The 27328-nt window shown below is 41.7% G+C and overlaps 1 protein-coding gene across 2 annotated transcripts in view; it reads left to right on the top strand.

Moving 5' to 3' along the window:
* The window catches only part of PRIM2 (DNA primase subunit 2), a 75380-nt gene extending 50506 nt beyond the window's left edge, over positions 1-24874 (top strand). For both annotated transcript variants that reach the window (XM_069974469.1, XM_069974470.1), the window contains exons 11-14: positions 8627-8753; positions 11035-11117; positions 21141-21209; positions 24550-24874. In XM_069974469.1, the coding sequence (XP_069830570.1) occupies positions 8627-8753; positions 11035-11117; positions 21141-21209; positions 24550-24774 (504 nt within the window). In that variant the 3' untranslated portion in view covers positions 24775-24874. The remainder of the gene's footprint in view (positions 1-8626; positions 8754-11034; positions 11118-21140; positions 21210-24549) is intronic.
* Positions 24875-27328: the final 2454 nt, after the last annotated feature.

The following is a 27328-nucleotide window of genomic DNA, read 5'->3' as shown; positions in this document are numbered from 1 at the left end:
CGGACAGGAAATGAGTGCTCAGTGTAGACCGTGCCATCCGCATGTTATGTCAGTGGAGGTTTATAAGAAGGCGGCCCGGGAACCGGCATTGGCTGTGCAGCGGGAGACCGGTAAGTATAACACTATGTCCCCCATAACCCTGGCAGCATTAGGCAATAGAAACTTTTTGTATGCATGTCGTGTACAACCTCTGAACTACTAAAAGAGCAGGGCAGCAACTCTGGCAAGATAGCTGCCCCTGTAATCCTATAAAATGATGAAATAAAAACAGATAAGAATAAGTCAGGTGATACATTCCCTTTACATACATTACTAACATGGTTAATAAGTTTTTTACTTTCACCACATAGAAGAATTGCTTGTTACGAAGCAATATGCTGTATAACCAGTAAATTCTTTTTAAAAATTTTTTTTTCTTCTTCTGGCTTCAAGATCACTCCGGGCACTTAAAGGCGTCACATCTGCTTCATACAACCTTGGCAGCACATCTAAATCTCATCTGTTTAACTTTTCGGCAATTACAAATTTCTGTTTGCCTAAGTTGGCGTTTGACCTTGTAAACTAAGGTCCCTTTAGGTGGAGCGGTAGATAAAGTATTACTAATGAGAATATCTCCGGGACGTAGTTATGTAGATTCCGAAGAGTGATGGAGTTTTAATTATTCCATGCGGCTAATGGGAATGTCGATTAAAGCTAATTATACCACGGCGTATTTCACTGTAAAGGCGCTCTTTTTGAGACCCTTAATAAGTACATTTATGGGTGTACCCCAAGGTTAAGCAAGTTGGGTAAATGTTGACTCTGTTTAATTGACTTTTTATTTTAATAGTTTCTGTTTAGTCTCAACAAATTGGCCACATGTTTAAACAAATGGCCTTATTTTTGTGTAGAGTAGATGTCCATCTCTTTAGTTTGTTCTATAAGTATGTGCTTATACGTGATCCGGACCTCTTCATAGATGGGGTCTGAAAGTAGCCACATTAGAGAAGCCATAAATCTATAGTTCACGTTTCACAAATATGTTACCCCAGATTAAGTGCAATGCAGGAAACATGGCAACTTGGCTGAGGAACTTCAAATGTGTTGCTTTAGAACTGGAGCGATTGGAGGGAGCAAGAGAGCGCCGACCTCGTCTTAAGATTGTCCGGGGAGCCCATAGGACATAGCAACGTTCTGCTGCTCCTATTACACAGGCCGACGGCAGCAGATTGTTGCTATAGTTGTCTTTCAACTTGTTGAAAGACAACGATCAGCCAACATCGTGAATGTCAGCTGATTGTTGCTTTTTATTACACAAAACAATTATAGGCCAAATATGGCCAATAATCGCTTTGTGTAATAGGGACTTTAGACTCTGATACATCTTTTTACTGTTCACCCAGTTCTTAAAGCATTCTAAGCATAATCTATATCTGGAGAGTCAAACTTTAAATACATAGTGGGCCAAAATGAAAATAAAAATTGGACAAAGTCGCGAAGCAACCCTGATATTTATGGAAGCGTGCATGGAGCATCAGGGAAGCGGCCCCATGACTGCCGCTTGTACCAGCCCTGATGTACAGATCAGTCTGTCCACAGAACTTGCCCCCCATTTCATATCTATAGTTCACTATGTGCACTTTTAGAACACCTCCTACCAACATATATACAAGCTACCCATCCATAGATAAAATGGGCTGTATAGCTAGAGGAATAACCAGTAGGAAGAGGGAGTTTGTGATCCCGCTGTATAGAGCTCTGGTGACTTCACATCTGGAATACTGTGTCCAGTTCTGGAGACCTCACCTATACAAAGATTCTGATAAAATAGAACAGGTCTAAAGTCGGCTACAAAAATGGTGGAGGGTGTGAGGCATAAACCATATCAGGAAAGACTCCAGACCCCCCCTTAGAGCCCCTCATACTTACTTGATTGCGCCGGGTCCCACTTCTTCGGCCGGTCCTGGGACAGTGGTCTTTTTCTGCTGACAATCTTCTATATTTCTGAGGGGTGCGTAGATTTGCATCCCTGCTTCAAAGAAAGACTTTGGGTGCTATTACACTGGCCCATGGGGGCCCGATCAATACTGTTAATTCTGCTAGATCGGTGCTCGTTTACCGGCCTATAACACGGCCCGATAATCGTTTTTACAGTACCTATCCATGCTCTTGTCTCCTCCTCCTGCTCTCTGCTTCCTCTCTGGTCCTGCCTGCTGCAGTTCAGAGCGGCCCGTCAGAGCTGACAGCCTGTTCAGCCAATTACTGACCGGGAGCGGCGTGGCTAGAGATTGGCCGAGCGGCCTGTCAGCTGAGACAGGCCACTCTGAAACTAAAGCACGCAGGACCAGGGAGAAAGCAGAGCGCAGGAGAACACTGCTTTATCAGCTGATCGTTGTCGCTATTACACAGAACGATAATCGGCCGAATTGGGCCGATTATTGCTGAGTGTAATAGGGCTCTTAGTTTGATTATAGAAATATAAAATATTTCTGAGTTGCACTTTCCCTTTAAATGGTTTTGTGTGTGCCCGCAGTGTGTTACAAGATGACGTGTGTAAAATTCCAGGATTGACTGTATTTTTCCCCCTACTACCCCAGCATCTTAGAATGGATGGCTTTCTCCTCCTGCTGTTTATTCTATGCCTTTGTTGGCTGTAAATTATATATTCATAAGTACGGTAGTATCCCATCTGTTTCTGCAGCGTGCGGCTCTTCTGTTCTGGGGATAATTATTTGTACAGCACATCTCATTAGATTACTGAATAATTCTACTTCACGGCAGGAACAAGTAAGAGCTGTGCTAAAGGTTGACTGCTCAAAGGCATAGCCAGACATTTTATGGGTGACAACTTCACTCCGAAGATCACAAGTGCGGCTAGCCACTCACTTAATATGGAGATTAATTTCCTTTAAATCAGAAAATGCCGGAAAAGTTTCTCTCCCTGCTCCGCTTAACATGCAAATACAAAGGCTTATGCTAATTTTAAAATATTATATATTGAGCGGGGGAAAAAAATACTACTTTTATGTCAGATTTGAATGGGTTGTCTGTTGTGCTATTGTGATTTAGAATGGCATTAAAGTATTATCAATTTCACGTCGTGCTAAGATGAGCTGGGGGGGATCTGCAGTCACAGTCGATGATAAGGTGAATGGCTGTGACCGACCGTGTGAAAAACTGACAAACTGTTTTTTGTTTGTTTTTTTTAAATGAAATTTTTTTATTTTTTTATTTTTTTATTTTTTTTAAGCAGCTGCCCTAGACTCTTGTTTGTTTTCAGCTCTGTAAACAGTTGGAAGCAAATGGCCATCCATTTAGGGATGAATAATGCAGAATGAAAGTTTTTGATCAGTATCCATCAATTTGCAGATGGTGCTCATGGCTTTGAAACACTTTACATATCACAGCATTTTCTGGATAATTTCCTGTCTAGTTAACCCCATGTGCACCAACAATTTTGGCAGTCCACGATAACACACAGTGCAGTCAGCAAAATCTTCAGTATGAAGGTGTGCGGGGTTTGGAATCTCATGCAGTGATCACTTACATACAGGGAGGTCAAACATGGGCCCTCCAGCTGTTGCCAAACTACAATTCCCATCATGCACTCTGTAACTGGCACAAGCTGCAACTTATGCTCTACAGCAGGGATGGGGGACCTTGGCTCTCCAGCTGTAGCAGAACTACAACTCCCATCATGCCTGGATAGCCAATGCATGGTGGGAATTGTAGTTTTATAATTGCTGGAGGGCCAAGGTTCCCTACCCCTGCTGTAGAGTATAAGTTGCAGCTTGTGCCAGTTACAGAGTGCATGATGGGAATTGTAGTTTGGCAACAGCTGGAGGGCCTGAGTTTGACACCTATGATTTCTAATATTCAACAGTAGCAAAAAAATTTTTTTCACCTTCCCGTGTAATCTGTTTATCTAATCTGCCATATTATCCCCTATAATCAAACATGAAGTAGTTGTCATACTAAATGATATTCATCCAAAGGGGTACTCTGGCAAAAATCTTTTTCTTTCCAATCCACTGGTTTCAGAAAGTTATATAGATTTGTTATTTACCAAAGCAGGAGAGGTTTTCTATGGGGATTTGCTGCTGCTTTGGACATTTCCTGACATGGACAGAGGTGGCAGCAGAGAGCACTGTTTCAGACTGGAGAGAATGCACCACTGCAGGACTTACAGCAGCTGATAAGTAGAGGAAGACTGAAGATTTTTAAGAAGAAGTAAATTACAAATATTTTTATAACTTTCTGAAACTTCGCTGGAGTACCTCTTTTTTATAGTAGATCCCATTTCTCTCTAATAGTAGAGTCCATTTCTCTGTCATTATTCAAACGCTTGTAATGCCGTATTTCATTCTGCTTGATCCACGGTCACTAGAGTTTGCTCCATTATTTTTTTTCTTTTTTTAAAGGGGAGCAAATAATTTTCTGTTATGCACAAAAAAAGCCATCAGTAATTTCTGAAGTTTGGGATTCTCAAGGCCAATTCTAATGTTTTGGAAACACTTGAGAAGTATCGCCTGCATTTCTCTCTGCTGGAATCTAATCCTGTTCTTGGCAAATTGAAGAGATTTACAAGGATTTTAAAGTGTACTTCCAGCTATGCAGTCCCACACGTTCTGTAAAGTTTGTTGTGGAGAGACTGCTCGTGCATGGAACTTCAGGGTCGTACAGCGGCCTCTGCAACCAGACCACACTGTGTGAGCTGCATCTCTCCATGCCCTTTTCCCAGTTAAAGGGAAAGTGTCACCTAAATTTTCTTTTACAGATTAGAGTCAGATACTAAAACGTATTCTTTTATTCTAATCTGTTTCTATTTTCTGACTTTAATTTTTTTTTAATTTTACTATTTGTACATTGTTATTGGGTCGGCCACATTGCCTGAGCTGTTCTTAACAGCATTAAGTGACATGCTTTACAGCAAGACTCATGGACATAGACAACAATAGACATACTCTGTCCCCTTGACATAAATGTAACCTTTGTAACCTGTAACCTTTGAAGAGGTCATTCCACAGGAAGCCGCTATCTTGTACTGTAATGCTGTACCGATAACTCTCCAGCAGCCTCCTCTTATCACTACAGGAAGTCCCAGCTCAGCATTAGTCCCAGTGGTGGGAATGAAAAATACAAGATCTCCACAACTATTTACTTATATTAATTCTAAAGTTTCGGGTCTTAAAGGACAAGTGCCATGAAAAATTTTTGGGATTTTAACTAGGGTGTAATACCAGTAAAGCCATGTTTTTGTAATAGACTCTACATGTGTAGTGCTTTTTAAACATTTCAATGAAAAAGATATAGCATTTTTCCACTGTTGTGCAGTTATAGAGCATTTAAGTTCGTTTTCCCAAAGGGAAAAGGGTTTTTCATTTTGGAATAATATATGATTATCCATGACATTGTAGATTGGTTTAAAGGACAAGTGCCATGAAAAACTATTTCCCAGTAATTGAAGCACATTACAAAGTTATATAACTCTGTAATATGCTTTAATCACCTATCTGCCTCCCTTCCCTGTCTTTTCCCCCCTCCACCCCCCACCAGCAAGTGTCCTAACTCACACAGACCTAATGACTGCTGTCACCGTCACCAGGCAGCTCCTTCTTGTGAGGATGAGTCATCAGCAGGAGGGCTGCTCTAGGTCCTGTTACAGCAGCCCCACCTCCCCAGTCCAAGTAATGGCTTGCAGTTGTTCAGCCAATGGGAGCTGAGCAAGCTGAGTCACCTGACAAGGCAGGGTAGGGGGGGGGGGCTGCTGTAACAGGAGAAGGAGCTGAGAGAAGAGCTTGGTGACGGTGACAACAGTAATCAGGTCTGTGTAAGTTAGGACACTTCCTGGTGGGGGGTGGAGGGGGGAAAAGACAGGGAAGGGAGGCAGATAGGTGATTGAAGCATATTACACAGTTATATAACTTTGTAATGTGCTTCAATTACTGGGAAAAAGTTTTTCATGGCACTTGTCCTTTAAACCGATCTACAATGTCATGGACAATCATATATTATTCCAAAATGAAAAACCCTTTTCCTTTTGGGAAAACAAACTTAAATGCTCTATAACTGCACAACAGTGGAAAAATGCTATATCTTTTTCATTGAAATGTTTATAAAGCACTACACATGTAGAGTCTATTAGAAAAACATGGCTTTACTGGTATTACACCCCAGTTAAAATCCCAACAATTTATCCTACAAGCTCAAATTTATGCTGGAGAGAATGGAAAGGCATCGGTGACCTATCACATATATTTTATGGTTCTGTCCTATAATTAACAAGTTTTGGAAAGACGTTTATATTATCAGAAATTGTACACCGAACTGTATCTTACGATCCTACATTGGTCTTACTTATGATAGATATTGTATCTGCACCAATAGAAGAGAGATTTATAACATTTATAAGCTACCAGTGATTGCGAAATTGGTACTTTCAAGATATTTGAGATCAACTACTTGTTCAAACATTAATGAAGTTATATTTACGAAGAGTATATAGCTATTGGTTCTAACACCATTCAAATTTTATAAGAATTGGGAACTATGGAAAAAATATTACGAAAAGAAATTTAATTATTGTCTCCTTGCCACCTTGGAATATCACTACTAGAGATGAGCGAACCGGGTTCGGGTTCGAGACGATCCGAACCTGAACGTTCGGCATTTGATTAGCTGGGGCTGCTGAACTTGGATAAAGCTCTAAGGTTGTCTGGAAAACATGGATACAGCCTATGACTATATCCATGATTTCCACATAGCCTTAGGGCTTTATCCAAGTTCAGCAGCCACCGCTAATCAAATGCCGAACTTTCGGGTTCGGATTGATTCGAGCATGCTCCAGGTTCGCTCATCTCTAATCACTGCTTAACCCTTGACTCTTTAATAAAACATATTCAAATAATATTAGTGATCCTGACATATAAACACAAGTTATTTAGATATGTATATAACATACCTGCCTATAGTTAGACCCTTTTGGTCATGTATATGTGGTTTTCTTTTCCTTCTTTTGTTTGTTGTGTGATATATGTTATACATATAGGGAGACCTTACTATGTACCCCTATATGTCGTTTGCACACAGACTGTTGTAAAACTTAATATATTACGATATTATTATTAAGTCTGTTGTTTAAAAATTGTATTAATACAATAAAAAACATTGAACCAGAAAACTACAAGATCTAAGGATTATTTTATAATATAGATAGATATAGATATAGAGAAGCTGACTCCTTTTATAAATTAGTAACAGCAAAGAAACCTGAAAAAAAAACAAAAAAAAAAGCAGCTATGTTGGAACTCGAGGTGTATAAGTAAGTGTTAGTATTACCAGACTTTAGTTTCTTCAAAAAGCTTCTCAAAGTTGTCACAAAGTCTACATAATAAGTATGTGACTAAAAGTCCACGCAGATTCTTATTATGACAATTGTCCTTGTGTTCTTAAAGTGACAATAAATGCAATTCTGGCCACTTGGTTGAATCTCTGTCCACATATTTATATTGTTTCTGAACTATTGGGAGGGTAATGTCCACTCCTGTATATTCGATACTGGTGAGCTTGGTTTTAATTTTCTGTTTGGAAATCACGGCAGTCACGGCTATGTGCCCATTGCAGTTCCTGACAGAATGCATGTGGGGAATCCATTTACAGGCATATTATGTATGCCATGTGTGATATGACGTGAGAAAATAAATCTTCAGACTATCCTGACCTCTGCATAAGATGAGAATATACCAACAATGACCCCAGTGAATAGTGTCCCAGTTCCTAGCTGCTTTCGCCTATCATTGTTTTTATATAGTTAGATATATACGTTTTGGCACCGCTTTTTCCAGTATTTGAAACCAAGTTTTGAAACAAATGTAGTAGATAGTTGAGGGTACTCACCGGGTCGTTGCGATACTTTTTTTTAATGTGGATAAAATACGTAGTTACATGTCATGGGACAGCAGATGCCAAAATCCTACATGCAAACCACACACATGACTGCTATTTTGCGCGCATGCGCGCTTCATCAGAAACCAAGTTTTGACGTTAGTTCTGCAGCGGTGCTGTATAGTGTATGAGCAACGCGATACTGCCGAATCAGTATGTAATTTATGCATATACTTTCAGCTGTGTAAAGTCCTTATTACACCCAGCGATTATCTGCCATATTTGGTCGAATATCACTTGGTGTAATAGGTAATGTTAAAAAGCCAACAATCAGCCCTTTCCACCTCCGACCTGACAGGTTTGCGCTCGCTTGCTCCTCATATTGGGCCGTGTAATAGGGCCTTAAGGGTGTCTGCTAATCATTTGGTCAGTTTCCAGTTGTCAAACCTGTAGTAAACCTACAAGAGTGTTCACACGTGGCAAAATTTTCTGTGGCTTGAAATCTTTTTCATATCGGTGAAGGTGGTTGGTGGTTCAACATATGAATCCATTTCAACATCTTGTTTCAATAAATGGGACACTCTCAAAAATCTGCAACATATCGATGACTCTAATAATCCCGAATACACAATGATATATTTCAAGAATGTTTCCCGTCTATTATAGCAGTTTTATTCTATCCTTGATTTATTTTTTGTGTGTGTTTTGTTTATATCTTTTTACCTCTGCCCAAATATTCTGACAAATGTAATTTTTTTTTCAGTTTGACAAAACCTATTCTTACTCCATTCGTCACAACTACGGAAAGGAGGGAAAGAGAACGGACTACACGCCGTACAGCTGCATGAAAATTATTTTATCAAACCCACCGAGTCAAGGCGACTATCATGGTAATTTTATGAACGAACATTGTAGTTTAAAAAGAATATATACAGTGGGGAAAAAAGTATTTAGTCAGTCACCAATAGTGCAAGTTCTCCCACTTAAAAAGATGAGAGGCGTCTGTAATTTACATCATAGGTAGAGCTTAACTATGGGAGACAAAATGAGAAAACAAATCCGGAAAATCACATTGTCTGATTTTGTAAGAATTTATTTGCAAATTATGGTGGAAAAGAAGTATTTGGTCAGTAACAAAATTTCATCTCAATACTTTGTTATATATCCCTTGTTGGCAATGACAGAGGTCAAATGTTTTCTGTAAGTCTTCACAAGGTTGGCACACACTGTTGTTGATATGTTGGCCCATTCCTCCATGCAGATCTCCTCTAGAGCAGTGATGTTTTGGGGCTGTCGCTTGGCAACACGGACTTTCAACTCCCTCCAAAGGTTTTCTATAGGGTTGAGATCTGGAGACTGGCTAGGCCACTCCAGGACCTTGAAATGCTTCTTACGAAGCCGCTCCTTCGTTGCCCTGGTGGTGTGTTTTGGATCATTGTCATGTTGAAAGACCGAGCCACGTTTCATCTTCAATTCCCTTGCTGATGGAAGGAGGTTTGCACTCAAAATCTCACGATACATGGCCCCATTCATTCTTTCATGTACCCGGATCAGTCGTCCTGGCCCCTTTGCAGAGAAACAGCCCCAAAGCATGATGTTTCCACCCCCATGCTTTACAGTAGGTATGATGTTTGATGGATGCAACTCAGTATTCTTTTTCCTCAAGTTGTGTTTCTACCAAACAGTTCCACTTTGGTTTCATCAGACCATAGGACATTCTCCCAATACTCTTCTGGATCATCCAAATGCTCTCTAGCAAGCTTCAGACGGGCCCGGACATGTACTGGCTTAAGCAGTGGGACAAGTCTGGCACTGCAGGATCGGAGTCCCTGGCACTGGCGTAGTGTCTTACTGATGGTAGGCTTTGTTACATTGGTCCCAGCTCTCTGCAGTTTATTAACTAGGTCCCCACGCGTGGTTCTGGGATTTTTGCTTACCGTTTTTGTGATCATTTTGACCCCACGGGGTGAGATTTTGCGTGGAGCCCCAGATCGAGGGAGATTATCAGTGGTCTTGTATGTCTTCCATTTTCTAATTATTGCTCCCACAGTTGATTTCTTCAATCCAAGCTGGTTGCCTATTGCAGATTCAGTCTTCCCAGCCTGGTGCAGGGCTACAATTTTGTTTCTGGTGTCCTTTGACAGCTCTTTGGTCTTCACCATAGGGGAGTTTGGAGTCTGACTGTTTGGGGGTGTGCACAGGTGTCTTTTTATACTGATAACAAGTTTAAACAGGTGCCATTACTACAGGTAATGAGTGGAGGAAAAAGGAGACTCTTAAAAAAGTTATTACAGGTCTATGAGAGCTAGAAATCTTGATTGTTTGTAGGTGACCAAATACTTATTTTCCACCATAATTTGCAAATAAATTCTTACAAAATTAGACAATGTGATTTTCGGGATTTGTTTTCTCATTTTGTCTCTCATAGTTGAGGTCTATCTATGATGTAAATTACAGACGCCTATCATCTTTTCAAGTGGGAAAACTTGTACTATTGGTGACTGACTAAATACTTTTTTCCCCACTGTATTCAGTATGTTCATATCTCAAAATTGATGACTGTTTCTATAAAATATATAATTGTGACTTTTTGTAATGTGTGTTAAATAACCTAAAAATGCAAGTCGTTTAAAATGAAATTGCTGTGCCTCTCAAGACTGGAATTTTTCTATGGATTTTTATTTTTATTTTTCTCTTAGATATAGTAAAAACTGTAAGGGTTTCTAATTATAGAAATTTTTTTTTAAAAAATTAATATTTTTTTATACTGTCAGTCAGTGGGTAACTGTGGGTTCTGTAATACGGCATACAGCTGCACCTGTTTTTTGTCCTTTATAACATAGCTGTTATACAGTGTGTGCGTGTGCGCCTATACTGTGCTTAGCTTACACATACGGAGTTAATGAATCCAGTTTATCGGGAAGGAATGGCTTCGCCTTTTATCATGTTCCCTGGAAATCTTTAATCTGTAATGCTCTAATAAACATGCGAGTCTTCTGGTGAAAAGGAAAAACAATGGAGCAGTCACAAGCGAGAAGAATACACTTTCTTTTTATCAGGATGGGTTTTTCGAGGCAATTAGTAGTAATTTAGTCAGTTTAGGAGTCCTGAGTCTTAGTAAACAAACTTTTTATTTTTTTATTTTTTATAATTGCATTCTTCTTCTATTAGGTTGTCCTTTTAGGCACAGTGATCCAGAGCTGCTCAAGCAGAAGCTGCAGTCATGTAAGGTTTCCACAGCGGGAATAAATCAGGTATGTAAAAATTATTATTATCATCGTTGTTTTCTGTAAAGATGCGAATCAACATAACCTTGCAGGAAATCAGCTGAAAATGACATTTTCAAATTGAGTTTCTATTTAAAAAAAAAAAAAAAAAAAAAAAGCTTTATATAAAAATGGGGAGTATTGCTCACAAGGCTAAAATTTTTGAACAACTTTGTGTGTGGTAGAGATTGGGTCTGACTCACCCTATCATTATGGTTAATAATGGGGTGTCTGGGCTATTGTACTACTGGTGGATTAAGGCTCTATTACACAAAGCGATTATTAGCTGTATTTGGCCATTACGGCCAATAATAGCTTTGTGTAATAAAAGGCAACAATCAGCCAACATGTGCCATGTCATCGGGTACATCCTCTTTTTAATCTGACGCAGGAATAGAACGTCGCCATCACGGGTAAGCCGGTGCCTCGGTCCGTTTCTTGAACCGGGGCCCGGTTCCAGTGTACGGCGCCGTTCTATCCACGGGTACCAGGCTGGTGCTAAAGCACAGGAGGTGGGCTGGCCTGCCCCCAGTGGGCGGAATTCCCTCCCCCTATGACACGGCTCCATTAGAATCAATAGAACCGCGTCATACAAGGGCGGGAAATCCCGCCCACTGGGGGCCTGTCGGCCTGCCTCCTGCTCTTCAGCTCCGGCCCGATACCCGTTGATAGAACGGCGCCGTACACAGCAATCAGGCCGTGGTTCAAAAAATGGACCGCGGCATCGGCTTACCCTTGACAGCGCCGTTCTATCCCTGCTGCAGATTAAAGAGGATGTACCTGATGGCACATCCTCTTTAATGTCTTTCAACATGATTAAAGACCTGACAGGTCATCGCTCGCTTGCTCCAGCTGATCACCCCATGTAATAGGGGCTTTAGGAAATGCAGGATTACGCACAACAATTACACAACAGTTTATACTTATTTTACTGAAATAGCTTAGCTTCACGGTCTGTGCATTTTGTCAAACAGAAAACTACAAGGACAAAGTAAAGATGGACAACAGGACTACTCAAAGTTTTGGGATATGTAAAACACCTGGTTCCTCTCCCTGACTTGAACCTTCTTGTTAAGATATAAACTAAGGGATGTTCCTATAACAGAATCAGCTTGGACTCTTCTTTTCTGGTCCTCGGCAGGCTGCAGCTGCCATTCCACTTTTCCGATTAGGCAGCACCCAGGTATACCTGAGAGACTGCCATTCGAGGTCTCAACCTAATGTTCCCTTTTCACAGAGCGATTATCATTAAAATTTTTGCAATAACGATAATTGTTCGTGTAAATACTGCGTACAATCAAGTGACGAGCGATAAATCGTTCATCGTGATTTTTCAACATGTTCTAAAATAGTCGTTGGTCGCTCGCTGAAAATTCGCCGATCGCTTTGTGTAAACAGTCTTTTAACGATTCACCCTATGTGTGAGATGGGCTTAGGCGATCTTAAAACGATCGTAATAACAATTTTTTCAAACGATTTATCGGTCCATCTAAACACTGATCGTTATAAAAATCACATCGTTACTTTGACATCGTTAATCGTGTAAAGGGACCATAACAGGTCGCACGGACATCGGTAACGCTGTCCATGCAGCCATTGCTAAACTGTCATCTAGCCGTGTAATAGGCTTAGTAAACAAGTGCCGATCCAGCACATTATTGATCGGGCCGCCATTGGTCCATCTTATAGAACCCTTAGACTACCTTTGTATATCAGGCATCTGTCAAAACCCTATCACCTCTCCTAGTTGAGGGGATTCTGCATTTAATTATTTTTAACTGGGAAACCTTTTTAAACAAAGAGTACATTTTCTTTGCGCCCCCTGTGAGCTTAGCGACTCAATCCCCATCCACCATAAACAGATGCATCTGCAATCTCTAATGATCCTCTGCTCTATGTACCGTCTCCAAAAACCAAGTCCACAAATAAATCTTATAATGTGCAGCAGCTTGTAGCACTCCAATGCTATGCACATCATTATGTTCTCCTAATGCTAGTAGCACAACCCATTACTGTGTCTTTATGGGATGCTTTCATCTCTTTTAGCCCGAGATCTTGTATCCGCATGTAAACACTTCAGTATCATTATCATAATGTAGTCATTTGTGTGTGTGTTGCGCTAGTTCACGCTCATACCAGTAGAGAAATCATTAGCAAATTGCTCCGTCCTTTGGTTACTGGGCATACATGTGTTTAGAGTCACCAGGAGGTACGGCTCTTCTGGATGACAGTGATAGAATAGCAGCAAGTGAAAGAAACAAAATCTTTACATCTGACTACAGTTTTATGCAGTGTGCCGGAGGGGAGACCATCTGGGCTTGGCGTATGTGGGGTTTGTTCATGATCTGGAATCAGCCTGGCAGCCACTTACATGATTCTTACTGCTGAAATCTAACCCGTTTTTATATGTATCGGTGCTTTTTGTATTTTCTAAATGCTGGGAATGTGTGTTTTTTTTTATTCTGAAAAGAAATAATATGCAGAAAAAAAAATTTGGGCTGTGTTCTATTTGGCAGTATTATATATATTTTTTTTATAGTTTTTAATCTGGCACTGCTATAATTTATTACGTCATGTAAATGGAGGATCCAAAAAACTTTCTAATGGGGCCTTCTCTTACCCGTATCATCTCTTGCCCCAAACCGACACCTTAGTCATTCAGCCTACGGCCCTTGCATTTGGCAGTATTTTTGCTCTTTAATTTTTCATTGTTATTTGTAAGCCAGTGCTAGGAGTGGATTGTAAGTATTGCAGAGATGCCTATCTCTCCACTATAACTTTTTCCTGTGTATAGGTTTTGCTCTTAGTTTTGGCTTCCATGTTCTTGTGCCAAATAGTGCAGTGTGAAAATCGTCTTAGGCTAGGTTCACACTAGCGTTATACCCTCCGCTAGTTTCTATTTTCCACTTGGATAACAGAGAAACAGAACCTGGTGGATCCATCATACTCCCCATTAGGGTATGTTCACACTGAGTAATATAGGTAGAATCCCCCCTGCCTCAGTGTCAGTGTCTCTATGGGAGGGCTCACGCGCCTCCTTCTGTTGCTTTCTGCTCAAAGAATTGGCCTGTCAATTCTTTGAGTGGAGAGCGGCGGGAGCGGAGGTGCTCAAGCCATCCCATAGCCATAGAGACACTGAGGCCGGGGTGGATTCCGCCTATATTACTCAGTGTGAATATGCTCTTAATTTCAGTTGATTTTTTCTTGTGCTTCGCTTGTCAGAGTTGTGCTCCCTTTTCATCAAATCTGTCAATGTTCCACTTTTAGGACAGGATAAAAATTTGTGCATGCACAAATTTTCTGTGCGGTCAAAAAAACTAAAGTGCACTTCTCTTTGTATATTTATTTTTTTACATTATAGTTAATGAGGATGCATCTAAACAAGGTATTTCTGCTTACATCCATTATCAGTTTTCATCAGTTTTTTCCACTGAGCATGCACCGAAGACGTGAGAAACCAAGTTTTTGCATTATTTTGCAGTCTGCAATTCAATTCAATTCAATTATTCTGGACGGATCCCTGAGCAAATGAGAAAAACGCCAGTGTGAACGCACCTATAGGCCTCAGTTATGCTTGTTTTTTTTTTCCTCTTAGTCACCTGAGAAGGGCTGAGTTGTGATGCCAGGAACATACCATGTTCCTTCGAACTCTTAAGGGTGCGTTCACACGTACACTATATGCAGCCGATTTGATGGCACAGATTTGCTTTAAATCTAACCAGGGCCATCAAATCTGCTGCAGATCTGCTGCATATAGTGTACAGGTGAACGCACCCAAGGGGGAAAAAAAAAGGTCTTGGGCTATGTTCCCACAAAGTATTTGCTCAGTTATTTGGTCAGTACCGTATTTTTCGGACTATAAGTCGCACCGGATTATAAGTCGCATTATCAATGAGCGCCTGCGAAAGCATCTAGATTCATATATAAGGTGCACCGGATTATAAGGCACAGCACATTTAAATGAAACAAAGCTCAGACCATAAGCCAAACTTTATTCACCCCTTTCACAATAACTATCAACTTGTTCAGTTGTAACTGCAAATCGGTACACTAACTCTTTCAGTTCATTCCTCCACCACAAATCCTTCATCTTCAGAGTTTAACAGTTTGGCGATTTCGTCATCGAGCATGCTCGGGTCCCCCTCATTATCCGAGACGCTCTCGTTGCTGCTGCTTAGCTGTTCAATGATGATTCCAGCCTTTCTGAAAGCTTTGATGACACTGGAGACTGATACCTTTTCCCAGACATCTATGATCAACTTGCACGGCGTTGCCTCTCTGTATTGGTGAATGTGTGGTCACCTTCTGTCATCCAGTACTCCCACGCAGCTCGCAATTAAATTTTAAATGACCTGTTGACGCCAACGTTTAAAAGCTGGAGCTCTTTGGTTAATCCACCCGGAATGACGGCAAGCACCGAATTAGTTTTCTTCACTTGGGCTTTGATAGTATTTGTCACATGGGCACGCATGAAGTCACAGACCATTAGGGATGGGGATTTGAGAAAAAAGCCATCCGGTCTCTATATATAGACCTCCTTCAACCACTCAATCATCTTCTCCTCATTCATCCATCCCTTTGGGTTAGCCTTGACAATGACACCAGCAGGAAGCTTTTCTTTTGGCAAAGTCTTCCTCTTGAAAATGACCATGGGTTGTAGGTAGCCTGACAGGCGAAAACCACAGTGAAAGATGACTTCTCGTTTCTTGTGCTACGTATAGATACCATACTGGTCCCTGTTTTCTCAACAGTACGTTTTACGGGTATATCAAAAGTGAGGGGAACCTCATCCATGTTAGTGATGTGTTCTGGCTGGATATTCTTTTCGAATATATACCATTGAGACTCTTCTCTGTTCAATAACCCACTGTTCTATCTTGTCCTCCAAATGTGGCCATCTTGCTTTGTTTCCTCGGAAACTTACTTTAGTCGTCTTTACCTGGCGTAGGGCATCTTCTTGTTTCCTCCACTTACGCACCATAGATTCGTTAATGTTGAATTCTCTTGCAGCTGCTCTATTTCAATGCTCTACTGCATGACTTATAGCTTTAAAGAGAACCTATCACCTAAAAATCACTGTCCCTATTATTAAAGGTCCTCTCTCCCTAAGTCTATTCCTGAAGATACAGACTGCCTTTGCAGTCTGTATCTTATTCTTTACCTAATCCTCTTCTTCGGTGTAGTAATGCCGGGGCGCCGCCATCTTGATGACGTCACGCTGGAACACACGTGCGTTCCAGCGTGACGTCATCAAGATGGCGGCGCCCCGGCATTACTGCACCGGAACAAAGGAGTAGGTAAAGTATAAGATACAGACTGCAAATGCAGTCTGTATCTTTATGAAGTCTATTTATGAAGATACAGACTGCATTTGCAGGCTGTATCTTATACTTTACCTAATCCACTTGTTCCGGTGGAGCAAGGCCGGTGTCGCCATCTTGATGACGTCACTTTGCGTTCCACCGCTGGAACGCAAGTGACGTATTCAAGATGGCGGCGGCCGGCCTTGCTGTACGGAACAAGAGGATGAGGTAAAGTATAAGATACAGACTGCAAAGGCAGTCTGTATCTTCATTTTGTCTATTTATGAAGATACAGACTGCCTTTGCAGTCTGTATCTTATACTTTACCCAATCCTTTTGTCCGCTGCCGGGCGCCGCCATCTTAATTTAGTCACTTGCGTTCCAGCGGTGGAACGCACAGTGACGTCATCAATATGGCGGCGCCCCCGGCATTGCTGCCACTCTGCATGACGGGAGCTTCCTGTCTCGCGCCGGCTCTTTTGAAAAGAGCCGGCGCGAGACAGGAAAGTAAAGTGTGTATATCTAAAAAATACAGTTAAAAAAATAATTAAGTGTATTTGCAAATATTAATAAAATTTAAATGTACAGCTAATTAGCAAAAAAAAAATTTTTGAATTTCGGCCATGATTGGTTCTCTTTAAGCCTCAAATCTGCATCATAAGCATGTCTCTTAACAGGAGGCATTTTTAGGGTAGTATAGGTATAAAAATGGCTGAAACGCATATATTCCAGGGGCTCCTGCCCTCAGAGCTGTACGTATCAACACACTCAGTGAGGCTCCTGAGGCCTTAAGGGTATGTTCATACTGAGTACCGTAAATCAGGGGGAATTCAGCGTAAAAAAACTCTGCTACGGAATCCTGTTTGCTTTAGTGTGCCATAGCCTTTCTATAGGCAGGTGGGATTCCGTGGTGGAGAGTTCTGTCGCGGAATTCCGCTTGATTTACAGAGTTTGAACTTGCCCTAACTCAAGTGATGAATTAATTCACATATAAGGCGCATCGGACTATAAATCATAGGATTTTATGTGCGCCTTATAGTCCGAAAAATACGGTATTTTTCAACCAAAACCAGGAGTGGATAGAAAACACAGGCTCTCTTCACACACTCCTAAAATTGAGTGGATGGCCGTCATTTAACGGCAAATAACAGCCTTTATTTCAAAACAATGCTTGTTTTAAAATAACTGTAATTATTTGTCATTAAATGATGGCCATCCACTCAGTTTCAAAAGTGTGGGAACTGAGCCTGTGTTTTCTATCCACTCCTGGTTTTTGTTGCAAAATACTGAGCAGCAATACTGTATGGGAACATAGGCTTAGGGTAGCTTCACACGTAGCAAATCACAGCAGATTTTAAGCTGCGAAATCCACTGCGATTCCTGGCACTGTCATTTTAAATAGGTTTACATACCGGTTGTGGTTGGACAGCACTCTGATTGGCTGAGCGGGACGTCAGGATGCCGGAAGCCACAGAAGCAGGCCGGAGCACGGACTGGTAATGTATTCACCGGGCCGTTGCCTATTAGCGGGGATGTTGCTTTAGCGAGTATGTAAACCTATTCAAAATTACAGTGCTGGGAATTGCATCAGATTTTGCTGTGGAACTGTGTGAAATCCGCTGCAATTCGCTATGTGTAAAGCTACCCTTATATTGAAGCATAAAGGACACACAGGTGGGGAAGGCTGTTGATTTCCCTGTTGTACATAGTCCTAGAAATTACAGGTGCCTCCTCTGACGGTTTCTATAGCTATAGAAGATTATATGAAGTACGCTGCTTCCTTAAAGTGTCACTGTCTTTTCATTTTTTTTTTTTTTTTGCAGAAATCAATAGTACAGGCGATTTTAAGAAACTTTGTAATTAGGCAAATATGCCATTATCTGCATTCAAAAGGACTTTCCCCAGGTCCCCCCCCCCCCCCCTCCTCTCTCTCATCCACTGCGCATTATCAGGAAATCTCGACTGGTTTACATCAGTTGGGCCCTGTCTGTTCTATAAGGAGGGAGATTAGTTGCCAGCAGAGAACTAAGGATTACACAGCTGGAACTGTGTGAAAGCCGCTATTCAGAGATCAGAGAGGTCAGTGCTGACTTCTGAGGAGATAGCCCGGTGATGTAGCTGTAAATTAACTCTTTGTTGTCCTGTTTTGGTGCCTCCCTCCACCCCTCCCCTCTTCATAGAGAACTATAAAGACAGGGGGGGGAGAGCTTCAAACTGCTTTTTCATAATAAAAATGCATAAACCCAATTACAAAGTTTCTTATCGCCTGTACTATTGATTTCTGAATAAAAAAAATTAAACAGTGACACTTTAAGAAAAGCTGGTTCGATCATAAGGCCGGCATCTCTTACAGGAATATAATGTAGGGCACATATGTAATCTCTTTGGCTGTAACAGGGAAACCAAGCAGTTAGCACTTCTGACTATATCTTCAGCTTTATCCCATTCTGTATGTGTAATGTATTTCTTCAGCTTTCAATAAGCGAGGCGCTATCTAATACTGTGGACTGAGGGGATTTGAGGCTGACTCCATTACCGCGCCTGACATGGGAAAGCATGGCTCTAGGAAGGAGGGGGTAAGATGTCACCTTTCTTGAAGTATGTACTCTAGCAGAGGTTATCTCTTCATAGCAGCAATTTCCGGAATATGATAAGCCGGCAATGGAGTTCTTTTGATTGTTGTATGGGACTTAGATAGGGATGTTGTCTATCCTCTATAAAGGTCAAGCAGCATTGCATTTTGGTGATAAGAATTGGAGAGCAATCAACCCTGAAGAGATTACATAGAGTCAAAATTAAGAAGCAAATTGTATTTTGACCAGGCTGTCATCCTAACAGAGGCTGAACGGGGAACTTTCCCATGGAGTTACTTGGTAGGGCTCCGTCCAGCTAGCCATAACATTGTTTAATCTGATTACATGGCCGTGTTGTGTTCCCGCTGTGTACTCATACATAATTCAGGCTTAAAGGTGGTGAAACCGCATCTATACTTAAGATGATTCTTTAATACCAGGTTATTAGCTTTATCTGTTTTAATGCCGTCCTCTTTGTGCTCCGCGCAGTTTCACTGAACATTAATGCACTGGTTAGAGAGATTGGACACAGTAGCACTTCTGCAAACAGCAGCTTGGCATATCACGACTGCCGTAGGGGAGCATTAACTCCTTGGTTAAGGGGCCAGTATTTGTGGGACATGATGGAATTTTAAAGTATATTATTTAAAGGGGTTTTCCAGGCAGAATAGACTGAGAGATGACTTAAACAGTCACAGTGAACAGAAGCAGTTTCTATGTTCACTGTGCGGCGATGATGACGTGTGACTACAGCTCAAGTGAGCTGCGATTATAAGTGGCCACTGCTACAAAGTGAACTGCGCCTAGCTAATCAGGGACTCTCCTATCCTGTGGATAGCCCATAAGTCTATTTTAGTTGGAAACCCCATTTAACCCGTTCCCACGTCTGAGTGTCTAATTTTGTGGTAAGTTTCAGCAAATAGACATACAGTTAAGCCCATTGATGACACAGGCACAAAAGCTGTTCCTGTGCCATCCACGGTGACTCCTTCCCCAACTGCTGGGACCTGAGCCGCGCTTGGATCCCGACCGTTAACCCTATAGATGCTGAGATTGCAATCTCACCATCGGGGCTCTCTGAACGATTGCAGAATCCAGATGGTTGCTTGGAAAACCGATGATGTCCCTGAGGCCTCCGCCAGCCTAGCTACGGAAGATAGAACACTTAAAAAAAATAAATAAAGAGTAAGGCTATGTTCCCACACAGTATTTTACAACAAAAACCAGGAGTGGATTGAAAATACAGAAAGGCTATGTTCACACACTGCTGAAATTACATGGCTGGCTGACATTTAATGGCAAATAACATATGTTGTTTTTAAATATTGGTTAGTATTTGCCATTATAGGACGGCCATCCACTAAATTTCAACAGTGTGTGAACATAGCCTTTCTGTGTGTTCAATCCACTCCTGGTTTTGGTTGCAAAATACTGACCAGAATACTGTGCGGGAACCTAGCCTAAAACTGCTTGTGATCTCAACCCCTGTTGATGATGTCTTAACATTTTCTTTTGCTATAGTGCCTCTTTAAGGCCCTATTACACTAAGATTATATGCCTAATCAGGCAGATATCTCCTAATGTACTAGAGCCAGCGATCGGTAGACGAGCAAGCGAACACATGGCTAAAAATAAGATGCCAATTGTCACACTTCTCTGTAATACACGACCATGGGCTGAATAAAGCAAAGGGCTGCATGGACATTTCTAGCGATGTTTGTGTAGTCCTGGCTGCACGATTATCCAGCTGTGTAATAGGTTTGGTCTAGTAGATTGTCGCTCCCTTTACGCACTGGTCAGGCCAGGTAATACAGACTTTAGTCAATGTGAAAGTGGCTATTACCTCTGTTATACAGATTATCACTGGAGGGCTGGAGGAAGCAAGGATTCTGATAAGTAAAGGAAAAAGCATTTTCAGCTGCTATAAAGCACAGAAACACCTTGCTGTATTCTTTACATTGACAATACGCAAAAAAAAGGGTGAATCAGTCATATAGATATTTTCAGGAGATTTAAGCAATCAGTGAATACAGCTTTGTACTCACAACATCGAACCCCCAACTCCCCCGCGCGCACACAACGCCAGGTTCAGGTTTTATACTTTCATTAACTCTTCATTTCTCTTTCTGTTTTAGATCTTGGACCTGGTAAAGAATATGCATTTTCAGCTTGCGTGCCAGAAGTACTTTGAGTTGACGCATAATGTAAGTTCTAAATATTTACACTTGGGGATCGTTTTGTGGCATTTACATGTGAAAATAGGAATTATTTGTAGTAACTCAATTGTAAGATTACTCTTTAGGAATATGCCCCCCCCCCCCAATAATTTCTGCCACCTGAAACTGTCATTTGGGCAAGCAGACGTTTCAGGTTTACCTAGGGTCCTTTTGCACGGCACAGGGCTGTGCAAAGACACAAACAAGCACTGATCAGTGAGATAGGCGTTAGTTCGTAGTGCCTTTACACTGTAATTGAAATGTTTGTACACTCTTTAGGAAATGGAATTATAGATTTTCTAACAATAGCAACATTAACCTTTTATCTGTCTACACACACACAGGGTGGGTGTCCACCACTTCTAAAGTAAGCATGTATAGGTCGATGCTATGTGTTATATGCTCTGAGACTGAAGTATGTAGTATGCTGCTCCCGCCACCAGATGCCACTGTGTTACCTGTCCTCTATTGCACAGCTGAAGGAGAAAACTATGCTTCGGGTTAACTGATTTCTGTATTGATTGTATGAACCTTGCTACCGTCTGGTGATTTGTACTGTAACCAATCCCTAAGTTAGCTACCTAACCTATCCTAGATGATTTTCTTAGTCCCCTTGTCTATTTAGATCCCCCCCGGAGTCAGTTGAGTGTCTTTCAAGTTGCTTCCTGTCAGAGTATTATATGAGCAAGACTATATGTACAGTGCCTGCTGCAGAGATCTTTCCAGGGCCTGGCCTGGACCTGTCTGTGGGACGATTTCTTATTTCTGTCACTACCCTAGCCATGTCCGGCTACATCACTTCGCTGTGAGGCTGTGGTGAAAAGTGGGAATAACCCTATCCACGCTCGGTGGCACCTTCTAAGTTCCTGTTCATCTCTCCAGGTCACAAGCCAGTAGTTAGAGGAGAGCTATTTGCCAAGAACTATACTGCAAGTGCTGGGTTTTACCCCAATGGTTAGTCTCTCCCATTTGGTGGGCCTATATTCCTGTTTCTGTGTCACTCTGTACCCAAAAGATAGCTAAGGCAGACATTCATTCCTATGGACAGAGGATTCTCTTCTTCTAACAGCCCCCAGCTGACAAGCCTCGAGTTCTGATAGAGCCCCTGACCTTTAACCCGCAGTCCACTGTCACCACCGCTAAGTAACCAAAGTACAAACAGCAACCACTTTATTCAGAGACTGACACTGGTAAAGATTTATGTAGACACTTAACAAAGCTGTGGCCCATATAAAGTATTGTATCCTCTCTATTATCTATCAGTGTGACAGCTGCTCCTTCAAAGTTGTCTATATCTGTGTCAGCAGGAAACTAAAAGTATTTGCCTCCTACTACTACGATTGAAACTGTGAAAGGATTATCTATTGTATTCCAAAAGTCTGTGTTTTGTGTACTGCACTTCAAGAGGTTACAGTAAAGACTAGTTTATGTTATCTGGTGGTTACTGCTGCACTACTTACACCTATTCTATTACAAAAGCCGTGTGCCGGTGTATCCAGGGGTGGGTGCATACCACTCTTGTGTAATATATAGATATAGAGAGAGAGAGAGATAATGTGTTGGTGCAAATAAATGCCCTCTAGATGCAGATGTGTCACCCTGTTAAGTGATACCGGTAACCACAAAGCATTGTGGGTTGTAAGGTTTGTAATATGAAGAGATTCTCTATCAGCCGCCTGCTCTAAACCGCTTAATTACACCCAAAAGAAATTCCGGAGTGTTCCAGCAGAGCAGTAATTGCTAGAAAACCACATTAGCCTTTTGCCTGAAATCGGAAACTTTTGTTTGTGTGAAGGTCATCGTGGACACATTGTGCTGAGGAGAGAGATAGCATCACTGACAACTTGTCGGGAGGCCTGATATGACCGATGTATGCTCCAGATTCCTATTGATCAGTGGTGACTGCATAGACATTAAGGAGAGGCTGAGATCTGTCTTTATATTAAGCGTCTCTATTGGCACCTGCACTTGCGTCCCATGTTTAATTGTGTATTCCCCGGATGTGTAGCTGTATTTAACATACATGCATGACCTCCCCCATCCCTCAGCATTCTGCTTCATTACACCTACTGCTATGTGGATATCTGATGGAATTTTAAGATGCGCTCAGACAGGGCTCATTGATCCCAAACCGGCAGCAAATGTGTGTAAATGATCTAGGATCTAAATAATGTCTCTCATAATGCAGTTTGTCTTAATTTCTGTTCGCGCAGTGTTTAAGTCTTCCATCAGATGTATATGGTGGAAGTTTGTTTCAGATGTATACTTCTAATGTATTAAAGGGGTACTGCAGCGAAAAGCTTTTTCTTTCAGATCAACTGGTTTCAGACAGATACATAGATTTGTAATTTACTTCAATTTAAAAATCTCCAGTCTTCCAGTACTTATCAGCTGCTGTATGGCCTGCAGGAAGTGGTGTATTCTCTCCAGTCTGACACAGGGCTCTCTGCTGCCACCTCTATGTCAGGAACTGTCCAGAGCAAGAGAGGTTTTCTATGGGGATTTGCTACTGCTATGGACAGAGGTGGCAGCAGAGAGCACTGTGTCAGACTGGAAAGAATAAACCACTTCCTGCAGGACATACAGCAGCTGATAAGTACTGGAAGACTGGAGATTTTTAAATAGAAGTTAATTACAAATCTAAATAACTTTCTGAAACCAGTTGATTTGAAAGAAAAAGATTGTCGCCGGAGTACCCCTTTTAATGTACTTAATTCACTGGGGAGAGTATGCTTCACGTTCTAAAATGTAGAGACCCCACCAGCCATCTGTATAACAACTGTATATGAGGTTATTCTAGCCTCACATCATATCCAAAAAGAGCCAAGAAGTAGCCCCAGCATTCTTAACCCCTTAAGAGGACAGTCAATTCTGGCCTTTAAGGGGTAGTGCCATGAAGCAAAGAAGGTATAATCATGTCTGTAGCACATACATATATGTAAAGGAGAACAAATAGGATGTTTTTAGTAAAGCGTAGAGTCTGAACCCAGAGAAGAGCCGAGAGACAACACTAAGCACGGTCCTTTCCCGGCTCTCTGTCTAGTGAACAGTTGGGCTCATAATGTAAGTCTATGGAGCCTGATTATGCTGACAGAGCGGGGAGCGGACATGCTGCAGTGCGGTCTTCTCCCTGCTCTATCTTCCGATCAGTACAGCTGTAAACACAGACCGATCAGAACTTTTAGCCTGTCTCTATGACATGTCATAAGTTTTCTTTAGTAAGAGTGACACTTTAAGCTGTTACAGGGATTTTACAGCATGAAAGGCACAACGTGAGGCTGTTCTGTGCTTATTTGTTACTTCTGTCATTTTGATTGACTTTCTACAGGTTGATGACTGCGGGTTTTCACTGAATCATCCGAATCAATTCTTTGCTGAAAGTCAAAGGCTGCTGACTGGTGGTCGTGATGTCAAGAAAGAACAAGCACCAATGGAAAGTTCTCAAGCAAATCCTCCAAGCCAGGTCACCTCAAGTTCATCTTCTAGTACAAATGTCACAAGCATAAAGTCTGAGGAAATGGAAGATCTTGACGAGTTAATGAGCGAATACTGAAATGGTGGGGCGTTTCTCACTCAATTTTTTGAAGAAAACATTATGAACCGTTCTACACAAACCAATTTATTTCATTTTTTTTTTTTTTTTTACTTTAACGGGTTTTTATTGTTTTTCATATGGAACAGAAATAAAAACCAGTGTATAAAGTGCAAACAGTGGAATACAAATGTTATCACATGGTTAAAGCCGAAACATTGCTAAATATCTGTAGTCATAGAGGCAAATAAAAGTATGAGGGAAGAGAGATAGCGAACCAGGGGAAACAAAGGAATCTGACAGACAATACACAACAAGGCTAGGGAGTAACAAGACAAGGGAATAGTGTTGACAGACAAATACAGTAAGTCCCAAAGTAGAGGAAAGGTCATGTAGCAGTGCTTGAAGAAGTTAGCCAAGGCTGCCAGGTGGCATCAGATTTGACCTGATAGTTGGGAAGAAGGCTGGGGAGCTTATAGTTAGCCATAATCCAAGTGAGTTTGCTTCTAATTCCAATGGAATACTTGAGGTTTTCCCATCTGTGAGCAATTGCCAGTTTGGTTATCAGAAGTTTTCTGGATCCCCTGAGTGCCTTCGGAATATGCACAATAGGAATCATCTGTATTGTTTTTGTTTTTTCTTAAGGATAACCCCATGGACTGAGTAGATAAGATGCCATTGAGTGGGTTCAAAGGTCCTGCCCAGATCAGTCTCCCATGTTGCTATATAAGGATATGTTCACACTGAGCAAATACCGCGGAATTCCTTGGCGGAGCTCTCCGCCACGGAATTCCGCCATGCTCAGTGTCCTGTAGTGAGTGAATGGGAGGGCGCGCACGTCCGCTTCCTCCCCCTCTGCTCAAAGAATTGAGTGGAGAGGCAGCGGAGGTTCGCGTGCTCTCCCATAGATGGGCAATGACACACTGAGACAGGCGGGATTCCGCCTGATTTGCTCAGTGTGAACATAAGGCAGTTTGGTGGGAGAGGTCATCAACTCACTGTAGACTGTGGAAATAATTCCGTTGCTGCCCCTCTGTGGTGAGTGGATCACTGCTGTTCCTTTTGAGAGAATTGGTAACAGTAGTGCTCCGTACGGGAGATTATTTATGGAGGGAGAGACCAGGTTCTACTTACTTATGCCCTCCAGTGCCTAACTTTTTCCCTCTGGCCATCTTGGGCGATACCACCGGAGACTTGAGGGGGGTGGGCAATGTTACTGATGTTGCTGTGACATCGGGCAGCTACTGGACATTGCAATGGGGCATGGTTTTTCCAGCCAGCAATCCTGGGAACTTGTTCCTGACCCCTTGTTTCAAAAGTACCTTCCGAGACAGCCAGAAGGAGGAGGAAGGGGAGTGTCAGAAAGCAGTTCAGGTTGGACTGCTTTGTAGAGGACCCCTTTAATAAACTACTATGTTCACAGGTTCGTGTGGAGTTTTCTCACAAATAGTAGACAGAAGGTCAGGGCTGTAGAGTTCTCTTGTATTTGTATAGTAAGGCAGGTGGTCCTTATTAATTCTGTCACACATACCATTTTTAAAACCACAGTCTATTGCACGGGTATGTGAAACGTGAACAGATTTTCAAGGCTGATCCAGCGTATAACACGTTGATGTCCCCTCCAATCCCTTTTAGGGCCATTAATTCCAAAACAACATTAGTAAAAATAAGTGACAGCGACACATCTGCACTACCAAATTAGTTTGTTATTCTAAATTTCTAAAAAAAAAAACAGCTGCTGCTGCTTTTACATCTTGTAGCGGCAGGGACGGCATCATGTTCATCATTTTCATGGCATATGTTGTCTAGCCAAAACAGGAAAGTAGCAGTAAGGGAAGAAGTTGGTAGAATTTTGTTTGGCGCAAACACCCTTCTGGATAACCGTCCCCATTCCCCTGTATTTGATCTGAATGGAAAGAACTCCCGGAACTGGTGTACCCCAAAAATAAGACCTAGCTTTATTTTGAAGGCATTTTGGATTACAAGTAGGCTTGAAATATAAACCCTAGTTAAAATCAGCTGACCAGATCCCTGACACTGGGTGCTGAGCGTCAGCCAATCAGGGCCAGACTTGTTATGCTCTGCACCCACCTACTCAACACAAGCTGCAGGAGGGGAAAGAGGATGCATAGTAGGGGACATTAAATATGGGGGGGGGGGCAGTGGATACATAGGCCAACTAAAGAGGGGGAGGGAGGTTTAAAGTTGGGGACTACCTGCAGAGGGGGGATGTATACAATATGGGGATCAACTAAAGAGGGGGAGGATGGTATACAGTATTGGGGCTACCTGCAGAGGGGCAATGTATACAGTATGGGGGAAGAACTAAAGAGGGGGAAGGGTGTATACAGTATCGAGGCATAACTACATGGGAACTTACAGTATACAACAATGGGACAGAGTATGGTGGCTAAATACCGTATAGAGTGGGGTTACAGTGTAGGGGCATATTTCAAATTTTTTTTCCAAAAATAAGACCCAGACCTTTTTTCCCAGAGAAAAAAAATAATATAAGTCCCTGTATTATTTTTGGAGAAATACAGTAGATGTCAATTGTAGGAGCACAACCTTACAG

This window comes from Dendropsophus ebraccatus, chromosome 6 (genome assembly GCF_027789765.1).
Source record: "Dendropsophus ebraccatus isolate aDenEbr1 chromosome 6, aDenEbr1.pat, whole genome shotgun sequence".
In the NCBI taxonomy this organism is placed as follows: domain Eukaryota; kingdom Metazoa; phylum Chordata; class Amphibia; order Anura; family Hylidae; genus Dendropsophus; species Dendropsophus ebraccatus.
This window is presented reverse-complemented; position numbering and strand designations above follow the sequence as displayed.